This window comes from Bacillus rossius, chromosome 6 (assembly GCF_032445375.1).
Source record: "Bacillus rossius redtenbacheri isolate Brsri chromosome 6, Brsri_v3, whole genome shotgun sequence".
NCBI classification, from domain to species: domain Eukaryota; kingdom Metazoa; phylum Arthropoda; class Insecta; order Phasmatodea; family Bacillidae; genus Bacillus; species Bacillus rossius.
In genome coordinates, this window is record NC_086334.1 from 9373911 (window position 1) to 9390764 (window position 16854).

General features: G+C 39.5%; 2 protein-coding genes across 2 annotated transcripts; both read right to left on the bottom strand.

Annotated features, from left to right (window-relative positions):
- Window positions 1–6469: 6469 nt before the first annotated feature.
- On the bottom strand, window positions 6470–7564 carry LOC134533377 (6-pyruvoyl tetrahydrobiopterin synthase-like). Its single transcript, XM_063370898.1, has 2 exons — window positions 7420–7564; window positions 6470–6744 (listed from the first exon to the last, which is right to left on the bottom strand). The coding sequence occupies exons 1-2, from the start codon at window positions 7562–7564 to the stop codon at window positions 6470–6472; spliced, it is 420 nt and encodes a 139-aa protein (XP_063226968.1).
- Window positions 7420–16075, bottom strand: LOC134532569 (bifunctional heparan sulfate N-deacetylase/N-sulfotransferase). Its single transcript, XM_063369098.1, has 3 exons — window positions 12071–16075; window positions 11031–11194; window positions 7420–7493 (listed from the first exon to the last, which is right to left on the bottom strand). Exon 1 carries the CDS (start codon window positions 14852–14854, stop codon window positions 12104–12106), a length of 2751 nt encoding a protein of 916 aa, XP_063225168.1. The 5' UTR covers window positions 14855–16075; the 3' UTR covers window positions 7420–7493; window positions 11031–11194; window positions 12071–12103.
- Between the last annotated feature and the right edge of the window lie 779 nt (window positions 16076–16854).

The window sequence follows — 16854 nt, forward strand, 5'->3', positions numbered from 1 at the left end:
TTTAAATTTTTTGGAAGTAGGCCGTTTCAATTTTTCTCCTGTGAAGCTGAGCATATTTTAGCAATAAGTCAGCTTGATTCTTCCCACTCCACTGATTATTATGTAACATTAATGCACCATTTCTCTGTACAGTGGAACCTTGTAAAGAGAAACCGTGTTAATACAAAACTCTCATTAATACTAAGTATTTTACAGACCTTAGAAACATGGGGTAATAGGAGTTATGATGCTAACCAGTCTGATACAATAAGATTATTATGTAATACAAATTGTTTACGTACTAAGGGCAGACAATAACAGATACGTAACAGTAAACTATTAAAGGATTGTTAGTACAAAATATCCCAGGATTAAAGGAACAAAGTGAAGTCACTTATGCCATCCCTCAGGTTTAGCATATGTTTGGGGAAAACAGCGTACAAATTACATATACTTTCAAAATTACGGTATGTCTTCTCCATCTAGGTAATTTTTAAAATTGGTTTGTTCGAATGTTGTGATTGAACTAATTTTGTAGTGGTTTGGTTAATAGACATCTCATTATTAAAATGTGCCGGAATTACGGTTCCTTTAAGTTTGTATTAATGAAGCTTGAATTGACTATAGTTGGGAAAAAAATACAGTCTAAAACTGATTTCATAAAGGTTTGCCAGGTAAATGTTTCGGTCTTTTAGCCGTGGCGACGTGTGCAGGCTGCACGGCCGCTGCTGGTGTGGCTCGTGGCGGACCACGCCCTCTGCGACCCGTGTCTCTCACTCCACTTCCGCTACCTGCACACCATCTTCTACTCCCTGAGCCTCGTGGTGGTGCCGTGTCACCAGCACGCCCCACGTCGCCGTCAAGCGACACGCTTCGTCGTCGCCGCGTTGCACAAATCACACCGCTCGCACACAAAATGATACATTTATTCAAGTAGAGAACACAGATGAACCCTCCACGCATGTAACATCTAAAACTTTGTAAATCTAAACAAAAATTCAATAAAACAAAGTTTTGTACAGTTTTCAACTAAAATAAGACCCTATAACAAAAAATTAGTTATGCATGCTAATTATGCTTATTGTCTATTTATTTACACAAAACTCTAAAATGTAAAAAAATATTTCTATAGAAGATGTAAAATACATTACACCAGCTGATATGCTAAAATAAATGCATTGCCTTTGTTACATACAGTACACATGTATACTTACATAGATGGAAATACCAGCTGTATATGGATAAGAATCCGACTAGTTCAGTTCGATTATGTATCTTGTTTTATGAAGGCTAATATTTGCATTTCATATTGATTTGTACATGAGAAGAACAATGCTATGTAACAAGAAACACATAATGATTCTTGGGTCCTTGGGTAGTACAATATTATGTATACATACTTTCCCATATAATAAAGTACAATAAACTCTCAATTATCTGTGTTAATTGGAACACTTATGCCCAGATAATTGAAATACAGTAAAAAAAATCCTGGATAATCCGTTTTGCAGTAAGGGTCACCCTCGAATTTGGGTCGCACCAAATAGTAAAATTATATGAGCACAAGCGAAGACTTTGTGTACTGCGTCTCAGCTTATTGGAATGTAAACATTACGGCACAGTGTCGCAGCTTGGTGCTTCTCCATCTGTTATCTGTCCCACAGACCTGTGAAGATTGCCTTCATGTACGTTGCTAGTTCACGGGCATTTACTACGGCCAAAGAGGGGAAATCGACGCACCATTGCTCGAGAAATGGTCGCGAACACTCACAAACCACGCACACACAAATTCTGGCTAGTTTATTTTTTGAATTTTTCCGGAGTCCCTTCCTCCAGTCAAATGCTAGTCAGTCACGCCACTCGCAGGGCGCCGGTAGACGTTGAATGAAGACGTGTGGGTGGATCGTGAATCAAACAAGGCGGAGATGTGAAACAGTCATAGCACTCCCTTGGAGATATGAAGGGGAGCACCAGACAGCTTTCTGACACAGTGACAGAGTGGATAAAAATACAGAATGGCCAAGCAAAGAAGTTCACCGAAGTGATGATATATATTTTTTTTTTACAGCAGATAATTGAGAGTTTACTACAACCTAAAAATTTATTTTCTACGTCTTTGTGTTTCAACATACATATACAACTCATTGCTTGCATTTTCAACAGAATATAACAAAAAACAGTTAGAAAATGAGGTTCAAACATTTAGAGGCTGTTAGCCATTACAACCAGCTGCCGGGAACACACAGCATTTACTGCACAACTGACACATCGCTTGGGTTATGAAATATTGTAGCATTCCTGAATGACATCAACTGCAACAGATGATTATTAACATTTGGTTAATAGTAGTACCTTAGCCATGCACAATTTTAAGGTATAAATTTGAATTTTGAATGGAGACCAGTGAGCAGATACATAATGTACTACTAGTTCGATAAAATGTTCCAAAGATAATCATCACATGAAACCTTGCATTTGAAACACACATTAATACAGATACCAAAGAGGTGCTGTTACATAGGTATGTTTGACCTGAGTAGGAAATTGCAATAGTTTTGGTGAACCATTAACAAATGTTAAACCAAACATGACCTCATGCATTGCTGTCCATACCAATGATTTTTACAGTTAAAGGAACTGCCACATGACAAGCAAATGCTGACTTGAAGGAGGCAAGAATGGTCTACCTTATTTCAAGTCTATGAGAAGGAAACATTTAGGCAGAGGTCTGAATAAAGCTCTCTCAGTTCTCGTTTTCTTAATCAAACTTAAAACTAACTAAAGCAATATTATTTTTAGTAAAATATAACTTGTATCTATACCACAGAAATAAAAATTGATTCATAATCTCAACTCAGCGTACAAACACACATGTGTCTGTACTAGGGTAAGTTGGAAAAAATATATAGATTTTTTTAACTGAAAAAGTGTTATTAGAAGTAAAACCAGACACAAAAATAAAAATTGGTTGACATTTTCCAGTTGATAATTGTACTAACCGTTTATATAAACTTACTAATAAAAAAATTTCGTAATTTTTAATTTTACTTTAAATTCTACAATAAACACAGAATAGTTTTTTATGGTTATTTTTATGGTTCATGCAAGATAAATAAATTTAAACATAATTAATTTTTCAGTGTTTTCCATTCATGCACATGTGTGTACTGGAGTTAAAAAAAATTTAATTTTTTTTCGACCCATCCTAGTACGTATTTGAACTCTCTCTGGTGGATTCATGCAAATATGTAACCACATAAATTATAAGTTAAATACAAAAATAACGTTGGTTGGTAACATATAAACAATTTTCAATGAGTAATTGACCTAATGTAGTTATAATATTAGGGAGCAATTTACACAATAATCAATATTTGGATGTCAAAGTTAAGCAAACAGAATCCAAATTTTACTGGCAGATAAATTATATTCAGGTGATATGTTAACTGTTAAACCTATATACAAACAAGTAAACTGAAAAACAATTATTACTGGATGTATCTAAGACAAAAATCAAATGAAATAACAAATTTGAAACAGAAAATTATTTCAGTCAATGACCTACTTTGGTTCTTGAGTGCATGAAAAGGTCATAAATATCAAAGATCCACGTGAAAATGGCCTCTGCATTCATAAGCTCAATCAGCAGAAGAGAGGAAGATGATGTTTGCGAGTGTGTGTGTCTTTACACATACTATTCCACGTATGTACGCACATACACTATGCTACGCTTAGGCAGTAAACTTTTTTAATTCAAAACTACCAACTGTTTTTATACTGCAACAAGCAATGCATAAAAGTACTTATGTATTTCATCAAAATCAATGGTTGATAAAACATTGTACAAAAAATTCATCAGACTAAACAAATAATTACTTTGGTAACTACATTACTAATGTGCTTACCATCTAGTACAGGGGGAAAAAAAATTTACAATTTAATGTTTAGTTAAAATAATTACTTGCTTTGAGTTTCTTACTACACCAGACAGGGTTTCATAAATCATGGTTTCATAAATCAATGGCACAGTAAATGATTAGGCACCCATCACAAGATGAAAAATTTGTCCTTTAGTATAATAAGAATGCACAATATAACAAATTGCCCATTTAAATGAAAATAAGGCTTCTTTTCCTATTAAGTATTTTAAATATTGTTTAACAATTTTTGTTGATAAAGTAAACTATGAAGCAAACACTTTATGAATTTCAACAGTTACAATTTTAATCAACACAAATTATGGCATGATACACGCTATAAAATAATTTACTTAGAACAGCCAACTGTAAATAAGATTAAAAATATATAAACTGTCATGAAACTTGCAATTTCTAGTTTTAAAAACCAACTAAATCACAGAACAAACTACTAACTTTCAGCATCATTCACAAAAAAAAAAGTATAAATTGTCCATAAAAAAAGTTATAAATTACGGGCATTATGGCACTATATATTTTTTACAGGTGTTAAACTGTTAATACTTCCCATCACCAATAAAACTTTTTTGCTAAAAAGTCTCACTCTCCAGAAATATTTATGCTTTTGAGACATTACATGATTACGACACACACTGTGTGTCAAAACAGGACAGAAGCTACACCAATCATCACGCTTTAAACTAGCAATAAAAAAAATAATTTATCCATGGAAAGCCAACAAACATGCAGGACCTTACTGTTTACAACAGCGTCACAGCACTGCGACCCGTCCGTCTCTGGTAATCCGACTCGTGACTAGTCTACTTGTTTATCTTATCATGAACCTGGACCATTTCAACCTCAACTGCTGTACACAACAAACATTTGAAACGAGAAAATCTGCAACGGCAATTAAAAGCCATTGCACTTTCTGAGAAACTTACCGACTACAATTTTCAATTCAAATACCTAGTTTCATCGTGGGAAAATTGAAATACTGACCCAAGTGAAAATTTCATTGACAAACAACAAAGTCATAATTAAATTAAAACACCTTTTCCACCTCATAAGGAACAGCAGCAGTTTTCTTGAGCACGTGGTAAGTTAGTTTAGTTGAGCGCAATCTACGAATAACAAGGGGGGAATGGGTAAACAGCTGCCTGGGTAAACTACTCAAGTAAACAAAGAGTTGTGTCTACACAGTGTGACGGGTCATGACACCTTGCAGACACGGCAGATACCATTGTCACAACTTGATGCTCCAGATTACGAAAGGTGTTGCAGTCCACACTGACTAAAGATTGTTGCTCCTATACCCGACAGAACGACAGCTAGAGGATCATGTTAACCTGACAACTTTGAAAGCCATGGAAAGCGTTCAGAATCTTTCTGCCACACGTCTGTGTATTAGCCTTACGAATTTCAACTGACCTCCCAACTTGTAATCATATATCTGTAACGTGAAACTGTCTAACTGGCAAAACCATTAAAAACTACGAAATTATAGTTCTAACGCAAAAAAAAAAAAAAAAAAACCAATGTGACTCCTGATTCCAGCACTATTGTTAATGGCAGAGCCACAAACAGGTATTCATGCTTATGCAAGATTATGATGTAGCAGTTCAGGGAGTTAACACAGAGAACGTTCACCCCCAGGTGAAGAGATGAGAAAGAAACACAGACACTATAAATGTGGTGGGAAATGGAAGTACTCTGAGAAAACCCACTGCTCGCAGCAAAGACTACCATATTAATAACATGCTGAACGTCACTAGGTACATACCAGGTACTGTTCTGAGTTAGGCCTCTCTACTTTATATAAGCAGTTACGAGCAACAATTTATATTTCCTTAAGTTAATTGCCAAATGTTCCCTCCGTCTGGAATGCTCGAGACTTCAGAAGGTGGTAGGTGCTCTCTGCTTCCCACTACAAAAATGCTAACATCTGAACCGAACACAATGCAAAACAAAGCATCCTTCACAGAAGTGGCTTAGTGACGATCATGCTTCACTAACTCTGAACAGGGATGACTAGCTTCAACAACACGTTCCAACTTCTCATCGTATTACACTCAATTTCCCAACGACAAAAGAGGGTCACCAGATATGACTTGTGCAGTACGCACTCAGTAAATAACTCAGTTAGGACTGACTAGAAGATTCCCAGTCTTGGTCCATCGTCGCTTTCCCCAGCAGGATGGACCAATCAGTGATACAGCAACACAGACCAGTTCTTCGCAAAACTTGTACTGAAAGGTAATATACATGTACACTACTTTGCTAAAACCTACCTATACAAATAAACGTTCACAACTGTAATTCTAACTTACTAAATAAAACTAACCATGTGAAAGACTTGTGAGCTATTCAAACAGATTCAGTCTGGCGAGCATAAAAACGGGGGCTGCCACAAGACCGATGCATCAACACGACAAAGCACAGCTATGAGTAAGGAATGTTTCGAGACAGAAATAGTCTTATTACAGATGCAAATACAGCCACACCATGCTTGTGACAAACAGCAACCTCCCGGGAGACGTCCGCCCAGTAACCGGGCCACTCGAGCCGAGCCCCTACAAGTAAGTGGTCTCGCCGCGGTACGACACGGCCACGGTATCCGCCCCGTACACCTTCACCTCGTGCAGGATCCCTGGGTCGGGCAGGAGCGACCGCAGGCCGTGCCAGAACGCCACGCACACGCTCTCCGAACTGCACCGGACATCCTCGGAGGACTCCGTGGCCTGGTCGAGGACCTTGCTGACGGCAGCGTCGACGAGCGCTCTGAACTGCTCTGCGACCATCACGACGCCGGTGCGTTCCGACACGGGACCACGGAGCGTCACTTCCACTGCACAGGCCAGCATGAACAGCTACCGGTTAGGAGACTGTCAACGCGGCGGTGACTGTACACACACTGATTACAAGAACACTGCAAGTCATTCTGCAGAAAGATTACAACACAAGAGCAGTTGGGTCACTCGTTTCAGGCAAAACATACCTGCAACTACAGATGGGACTGAAACAAATTTGTATATTCAGAAATGCATTAGCCGCCTAACCGTTAATAGCGGTGCTGAATGTAAACAGGCTCAGAAAGTCAAAATGCTTCAACAGAAAGTTACCAGACAAACATATTCTTGATGGTACTGTTAAGTGTAAACACCTCACAAAAGCAAGACATTGTAAATTTTTTCAAAAGGATATATGCCCAAAAAGTCTTGGTAATTCACTGTGCAGCAGGCATTTGACAATCCACCCAGTGTTAGTGGTTGTGCGCCTGACGACCCGACCTCTGACCAAACGTGCCTCAGCAGCATTGCATGAGCATGATGGGAGCAATAGCTTTCTCCCGACAGAATAAAAGTTTTATACAATTAGTAATGTCTATCATAAACTTTATGAAGCATGCTTTCTGTTCAGTATCCTGAAAGACAGCCAGCATTGAATTAAAATTGCAGGAATATTTCCCAATGCAGCTTCTAACTTGCTACATTTTAGATGTTAAAAACAGAATTGTACTTACTGACGTAGTTGTGCTGTTGGTCGTCGGGGCACTTGCCGTACAGCCGCTGGTTGAGCTCCCTTCCCGCACAAGAACTGGAACCACGAGTCTCGAGGTCAGACGTGTGCACGTGTACATGGGAATCACTGTCTATTTCCACACCCATGCCACTCTCTACAAACAAAGTGTCCAAGTGCTGCTACTGCACGCCTCTTACTTAGGCAGAGCACTGTAAACAATGCACAGTTGCAGTGTTGATGCATCTAGTCAGGCAGTGGGAGCAGTTTTAGGTCACACGGAGGAAGGCATTTTACGTCCCACAGCCTTTGCTAGCAGATCCTTATTGGAGTCGGAGAAACATCTCAGTGTCTACATGAAGGATGCACTGTCTAGAATGTTCGAGCCTCGTGGGGGGCCCGCAGTGTCGGAGCCTGTTATGACAGCCCTGTGTGTAGGATTCTCCTGGGAACTAATTTTTTTTTTTAATTTGAGGGACACTCAGCTCCAGGGCCAGCTTTGTCAGGTAATTTTGCGTGATTTACGAGCCAATAAGCAAGTACCATACGTGGAAGAGCAAGGCATTATTTATTATACAGGCCATATATGGAAATTCTTAGAGCTGGCTTTGTTACGACCCATGTTCTTCAACTATTTCCATGCCTCACTGGCAGGTGAACACCTAGGGATAGATAAACTACTCGCCAAATCAGTGCGCATCTTGCTTGGCCGAACCTCCGCGTGGATGTCCGCAAATATGTGCAAGCATGTCAGGACTCAAAGGTTTGTTGTATTCATCATATTTAAACAGGTGCCTCAAGCACCTTACAATCTCCAAGTAATATATAAAGAACAAGAAGAAATGTTAACAGTTATTTTGAATTTTTTAAATGAAAGAGGAAGAGTGAGATTTGTTTAAAGTTTCATGGAAAAGTTTGCTTGCAAATTTTTTTTTTTACTTTGTTGTAAATAATTTAAAGTTCTGGTATCAGTATTGTGATGTGTAAAGTAATGTAGATACTGAATAACAAATGCTACATCACATGGAGCTCTGAGAAGCTGTTACAGAGATGCTGACGAGCAGTGAGAGAAACAATATCCAGTCTTGCACAAGATTTAAACACTTCAGGTGTCCGGGCGGAAATGGAGGGGGGATGAGGATATTTTATGACTTGTAACTTGACACCTAGCGAGTACTTTGATCTTCAGTAATGCATTTTCACACTTGTTTTTGGAAAGTTATCTTTTGAGTTTGATACACCTCACACAGTCTGTTCATGTTTGAAATGAATATTTGAAACCAAATGTTGGAAGAAAATAAAACAACCGGTTAAGTTAGCAGCATAAAGGGGAAAAAAAGATTCCTGAAATTTTCAAACATAAAGACTTATGTTTTAATAGATGGCAAGTGAAACCCATTTATTTCACTAGATTTTCACCTTGCTTTACTGTTTTCTTTAGTCCCTCATTTAACAGTTAACAGGTTTTAGATCTTGATAAGTTATATTATTTTTAATTTAGTTCTTTCTGCAGCCGTGATTAGTGGTGAACTAGTTGTTGACAAGCATCACACTGATGCAGTCAACAAAGGCTTTGCTTTCCTACTGCAAGGTTCCCAAATGTAATTTTTTCTTTCTTCCTGGTGTTCTTGTATACTATAATAAAATTACTGCTTTCCTTCCTTCGTCTACAATGAACATACATGTTCTTAGCTGTCTTTTCCACCAGTTTATTTCTATAAAGTCATGCTTTTTTATTAACTTTCTGTACTGACATTTTCAAATGGACATCTTCAGTTTTGCAAGTTTCTTCCTATACTGTTTCACTGCCATTCAAAATCGCATAATTCTGCATCAAACCTTACTTAAGTTGTATTCCTGTCTAGCTTTGACTCATTTCTTACTGTGAAATTCAATTTGACTCAACTAGAAATAAGTCGCGAACAGAATATAAAAAAAAATTAAAATTAAAATTAATAACTGATTGTTGTTTAAGAACATTGAAATATCTTCAAAATTATTTTTGACTTATTTCAAAGGTTTTGAAAAAAATTGTGAGGTTGTGATGATAGCCAAAGTGATATTCATTAATAAGATTTTTCCTATTAGAGTATTCTTATGATTATTATGTACTAGGTAAAGTAATACTTTCCTATTAAAATTACATAGTCAATCTTACACCAAATATCAGCATTATTGGAATATTGAATGATCCTTCACTTCCATCAAGTCAACAAACCTACCACATAAAACTAACACATGGGACAGTTAAATATCCTTCTAAAAAATAACTGTCTAATATTAAACATGTACATACATAATGGCATTCCAGCGACAGATTTTTTTTAATGTGGTACGCTCGGGACCCATACCATTCCAGATTAGCAATCCGGCCAGATTATCGAGCGTTTGCCAATGCCTCCTTGGCAACTTCTTTACTAGGCATTTCATTTTTTAAATTAGTTTACTAAGCATAATTTTTCTTTATTGCCTTTTTTTATTATTCAGCTCACATTTTGTTTACTGTTATTATTAGTTTTTTTTAAGCACTCACTCTATTCTACTAACTCTCATACTATTTGGAGTGTTCAATATCAGTGGCTGAGTCTCTGAATTGCACCATAGACTATGACTCGTGTACCAGAGACCAGTTCTGCATGATCGCCACTGCACGGTGCGTGTGTGCAGCGCGGGTGGCAGCTTGGCAGTGAACGCGCAGCTGGGATTGGCTCGCTGCACGCTGGGTGACTGCAAGTATCATGTGGTTCTGAAGACATTGGGGTGGTGCACACAGTCAACAGCTCCACAACTACTTCGCCCAACCTGTGGGCCAGCGCTAGATATGTGTCTAACTAACACACAATCTTTATTTTGGACCACTCATTGGTGAACATTTCAATAGTCTCTGGTGTGGAGTTGGTTTTAGACTTTTCCAACTTTAGTCCCGTGTAAGTATAAACACACAACAGTTTCTTTGCGTTTGTTCCTGGCAATTTTTTTTTGCTTAGTGTACACACTTGACCTTGAGAACTCTGATGCAGCATATTTTTACTCTGAATAAAATGTCGGCACACGCAAAATTACCAGCATACTTGTTGGATGCCCAGTTAACCAAGTGTGTATAACTACGTTTACCTAGCTTCAACCACAATTTCACATGTGTACTTCCCTTATCTTGTGCACTGACTTGGCAAACATATTAAACTTACTTACTTGTCATCCATACTCTCACCTGAGCTACTTTAGCGTGTTCAAGTGGAGTGTCCGGACAGACTAAGGAGGTGTGGACTGAAGATTTTCATCAGCTCACGCTTGACATTTTGTCCACTGCTTTGAGCAACAGAGGCCTATATGTGTGAACTTTCTCGCACGAACTCTAGCTGTATGCAAATTCATGACTGAGTTTCGGACAATTACTAGTAATTACTTTGTGCCATACAGGTACTAATTTCTAGCCATTCTTTTTTTTGAGAAAAATGTTAGATAGTAGTACTACTATTGGTGCTTCAATTCTTTCTAATGACCCAATATCTGATAGATGTAGCCTCAATGTTTAATTTCAAATGAGAATAAAACACATCAAAGATATTTACAGAGATACAACAGTGAAACTGGATGCTAAATGTACGGACTTACCTGTGGAGCCAACGACACGCAGAGAAGGTTTGTTTTCGAGACAGATACACCACGGGTCGTTCGGACAGTATCATGCCCTCATGAGGCGGTGTCTTGCGATGCGATGTCCTGGCAGCCAGAAGGTGTGCTTTTGAAATGAGATCAGATGGTGGCCCAGCTACTGTCTAAACAATATATTTAATAAAACTGTAAAAGCGGAAGAAAAAAAACCTTACAATTTTCTAGTTCCATGTTTATTTTAAAATTATTCTTGCAATAGGAAAAATATTTTTATGGCCATACATGTACTATTGCTTGTTTTCACTGTATGTCATAGAGAAACTGAAATAACTAACAAGCAAGATAAATACACAGAAAGTGATCCAAAATCAGCCGATGTCAAATGTTACAAACACATACTACCAAGCACTGGGAATTCTGTGGAAGTAATCAGTCATAAAAATATCACACTATCAGTCTGCTTGTGCCTGATAATGGGAGCATATGCCAGTTCTCAAAAAAAAATGCAACTGTTTGTCGGTGCTGTAATTTTTGCGTTGTCCAGAATATCAGTTCAGTTTCATCGCTGCATTCTCTTGTGCATGGAATTGTTGTTGTGTTGTCCAGATTATATGTTCAGTATCATCTTTGGGGTTGTCTGTCACTGCGTTGTACAAGGTAGGTTTTTTGACTGTATTTTCCATTCTTGCTACACCTGTCTCATCGTCAGCCCACTGTTTGTATGTGCTGTGATATTTTTTTCTAAACAATTCCTTCCACAGAATTCTCTATACTGTCTAAGTGCTTAACATTTGACATTGTCTGATTTTAGCTTGCCCTCTGTGTGTTTGTGTATTCATCTTTTTTTCTACATTCTAGTGGCTTCTCTATGATTTACAATGGCATAATGTTCATAAAAAAAAGTTTTAAATTATTAATTATGTGCTCAAAAGTTATCTTAATACCTTAAATGGGAGTCAATAATGTTAATGTAGGGACTACTCTAAATACAAAGAGCTTCGGTGGCAGTTGTTCATCTCCGAACCACAGAGCGCACTCACCATCTTGGAGGTGGCCTTGTGTCTTCGTCACCGTCAGGTGGCCGCCGAGTCGGCCAGCTCCTCCCGCAGCCAAGCCGGGAAGCTCCAGAAGGAGACACGCTTCAGCAGCTTGACCAGAGCCGTGTTGTGGGACAGGTAGTAGCGCTGGAGGAACTTGAGCGAGCGCTCCTCCATGGCAGGGTACTTCCTGCCCTTGCTCCGCCCCAGACACTTGGTCTGGTTCGTCTCCATCACCTGGCAGAAGAAGCCCTTCTTCGGGTCGAACCTCAGCTGCGACGAGTAGTTCAGCGGCGGGGTGATGTTCAGGAAGTGCTGCAGATCCGTCATCGTCTTGACCGGGTTGGACCGCAACAGGTCTCCGTCGATCACGTAGATCTGCTGGGCTGGGAAGTACAGGAGCCAGCGCTCCAAGTGCTGAGAGTACTTGCCGGGGTGCAAGCAGCGGTTCCTCAGCTCACGCAAGGGCTTGGGCGCAGTGTCGTTGGCAGTCACCACCTGGTGAAATGAATGCTCCAGAGCCATCTGGTTGCCGTGGGCCCGGGCGTGCTGGTACCAGCTGTAAGCCCGCTTCGTGGGCGATGTCAGTATTGTCACTATCTTGGCGTGAGGCAACAGTGCCCGTGCCCGTTTGGGAACCAGCTCCCCTTCAAAATATGTGGCACTCTTCTCGAACAAATATTGGAAACTACTGTTGTGAAGCGAAGGGAAAAAATTCATGTACCATTCTAAGCTCCTGTAGTAATTTTTACCACTGAAGAACTGAATCTCTTCAAAAGTGTCTGGGTTTGGGTAGTTGCTCGTTACATTGGGGTGGATGGAGAGGAATGTGTAGAGTGCAGTTGTACCTGTTTTCTGGGGTCCAATTACCAGAAAGTGTGGCAGCTGGTCACACGGCTTGGGAAACCATATCTTAAGATGACGAGCGTCGTGGCAGGGATTGCCCCAAAGAGGGTTCACCTCATCTGGGTACAGCTTGAAGTACTTTTCTCCCAGCTGGACCGGCGAGGCGGTCAGCAGACGGAGGTTAGTCCAACACTGCACAAACCTCAACACAGACTCGAATGTGTAAAGACCCAGCCTGTCATTGCCGTAGTTAGACATGTGGGTCATGAAGATATTGATGGGATTGAATACCAGCGTTTGAAACAGCTCTCCTCCCTGGATTGATTCGTCAAGCTTCTCTCTGCCACCTGGGTAGCGTTCGATGGTGATGGTGTGAGTGAAGAGACCGCATGTCTGTCGAGGGAGCACCATGACGTTCCTGTGGACAAAGCCCTTGCGAAGTCTTGCCGGTCGCAGGTGCGGATACTCTTCCGTTGCTGTCACTTTCACGTTCCACACGGATTTCCAAGCCTCATAAAGAATTTCGTGAACGGGGTACACGCCCGAGTGATGGGGGGAGATGGAATACCCGGAGTCCACTGGGATGCCGTGCTCTTCTGCAAAAGCATGGTTCAGACCCATCTCTGTTTCCAAGTACGTTACGTTATCGTAAAGGTGAGGCTGCTGATGGCTCCACATGTGACAGAACCATGTAAATCTACCTACGTTTTGCAACAGTATGTCATCACCTATATTTTCTTCCTGCGTCCCATGGTGGAAGTATTTTCCAGAAAATCCCAAGTTGAAACGGAAACCTGGAATTATCCTCTGTATTCGCTCTTGAGTTTCTAACAATGCTTCTACATCATCCTTCTTCAGTCTTGTGCCTCTCTCTCCAACAAAAATATCGTCAATATCAATTAGAACGTATCTCTGAAGACTTATGCTTATTTGGCCATGGCTTAGATATGAAAGAGCATCAAGAAACAGCAATCTGTGCAACCAAAACATTAGACCGCTGCCAAAGAGCACTCGCTGGATGCCATCGTAGGCGCCCGTATCATGCAGCACCACAGGAAGACGTCTGATGGCATCATCGTGCTCCACAACCTGAGTGGCCCAAACCAGAGGTTCATAAGTTGTATGGTTTGGAGAAAAAACCATCCAATTTTCACCAGGAAGCGCTCCCCAGACTGTGTTCCCAGGTCTCAAAACACGCAATACGGGAGATGCTGCATTCAGGATTGCATCTTTTAACCTGAGGTTAGTGTGGACAAACAGCGGAAACCCGGACAACTGAGCTCCTACGAGTGTCTCTTCACTCGGATGGTTGAACCCCACAATGCCAACCCCATAATCCTTGCAATACTTGTCCAGTAAACCTCTATTCCACTTATCCATGTATACATAACTGTTCATATTGTCAAACACCACAACACTATATTTCCCACGGTCCAAATTCGTAAGTACCGGTAGTGGCTTTCCTGACATGTCTACCTTATGTGCGGACTGGTTGACATTTTCCAAGGTTTTATGTACCACCGGTGCACCGATAACCAAAATTTCACTTTTTATCCTGTTGTACACCAATAACTCGGCAATCTCACGACCCAGACGTGAGTCAGGTGTGTCCACGACCACCAACACTTTGGGGTCAATGCGTAGGCGAGCGGCAGAGCGATGATCCGGGGTGCTCAGCATGCCGCTCGGCACATGGCACTGAATGAACGGCTCTGGGCGCGGCTTGTTCTGAAACGACAGCTGAACAAGGTAGTGCATGTAGAACACGATGGACACGACGCTGAACACCAACAGAGCAGCCATGCAGCGCTTCACTGTGACCCACTTGAGCGAGGCCAACTGCTGTTGCTGGTGCTGAATGTGAGCGCACCAACGCCAGAGGCACAGTCCGAGCAGCTTCACGGGCCATTTCTGACTCAACTTGGACATTCTGACGCACATTCACGACACACTAGCCTGTGACCGGTGCCACGTAACAACAGCACATTACACAATACACTTACAATTTTGTTTCATAAATAATCTTTTTAATATTTAACATTTTTTATGTTAACAGTTAAAATACTAAAATAAATATCTACCTATTTTTTTGTATATGTACATCTAGGTATTGGTATATTAGTATTTTGCACTTTGATAATATTGAATATAAGCATTACTATTAGTAAGCACAAAGATTTGATTGGTACGGTTGTTTGTTACCCTTTGATAATAACATTTAACAGTTAACAAGAAAACAATAATTTCTCATATATCCTTTATAACATATAATTAAATTTATAAAATAGCTGCATGATATGATGTTTGATATTAATATGTATGAAATTTTTCAGTACGTTAAAGGTACTCTTATTTCGAATATCTATTTTGGGTCCTCCTATACAACAAAAACAAATTTAAAAATTATTCTCAGTTGAAAATTATTTGGTTCATACATTATTTTGGTGAACAGCTAAATGTTACTACTCAAACAATTCTCAAAATAAGTAAAACATTAACCTTGCGACCGGGCTATAGTAGCCCGATTGCAGGAACATGTATCATCAATACATAATATTTGAAATATAAATAATTTAATATACATTATGAAGAAGAATGTTACTAGTAAAACTAGTTATTATGTATTACAGTTAACAAATTTCACATACGCATATTTATGTATTCTGAACGGTGTAACAAAAACTAATACAAATATAACATTAATTTGTTTTAAAACACTGTAAGAGAAAGTCTCTCTATGATGCGTCAACATACGTAAGAAAATATTTATAATATTCCTGATGATTAAACCTACAAATCACCCTGGTACACACAGCAAAAACCATATAGATACGAAAGTCATTTCAAGGCTACAGTAGTTTCTAAGGTAAAACATTTTTGTCCAATTCATAAATAATATTTAAACACATTTAGATACAGTCCACGTAGCCTTACTAATTACGCATAATATAAGTGCATCATAAACTACAGTAACTCAGCAAACACGCAAAATTTACTTAACTCCACCCAAATATCATAATAAACTTCCAAAAATGCCTCCTAATTATACTTAATGGTTGCAAGATATTTTTTTTTCAAATCATTGCAGACAAATGTCATCAATTAAGTAACTCACATTTCACAACAAAACATCTTCAGTTGTGCGATAGCAACTCCCATGAAAAAACTAATTTTCAAAAACAAAACACAAAATCACATAGAATTTTAACTTAAACCACGGGGGTAGCACAACAATGTGCGACGGCCGATGGGTATTATGCATGATCATAATGGGGGGGAGAGAATCAGCTGGAACTGTCCGAACGCCATATTGGTATATTCCACTTTCCGAAAAACACTCATAAGATTGCATTGGGCAGGTGGTGGTGGTGTTGAGCTTCAAAATTGGTGTAAATGTGTATTTAGTGGTTAAAAACTAACATTACGTGAATATATTGAAATAAAATACGTGTACATGATCTGCTACCTTTATTATTTCATGTCACTATGTGGGATAAACGAAAATGACTTGTGTAGCACTCGGCTGTAGTAACCGAAGTAGACGAAAATCTAATTTTAAATTGGAGAAAGAAAGTATTAGTAAAATCACATTTCACTGGTATGAATATAAAAATGGCGGCGCGGTTGGATGTGTGGTGTTCTCGGCTGTGTTAATTAGGACGTTTATAGTTGAAATTTTCTGTGGAGGCGTGTGATGGAGTTTTAAACTGAGTGCGGTGTTATTTTCTAAAGTCAACACAAGTTGCGTGAAAGGGGGTTTGAATAGGGAGAACTTGAAATTCGGAGCGAAGCTCGGTGGCAAGGACACGTGGCTAGGTGGTTGTTATTAAGGATGGGAGGTAAGGTTAGATGTAAGGGCTGTAAGAAGGTGTGGAAAAAGGGGGATGAGGGAGTGCAGTGTGATGCATGCGACGGGTGGTTTCACGGAAAGTGCGGCGGGG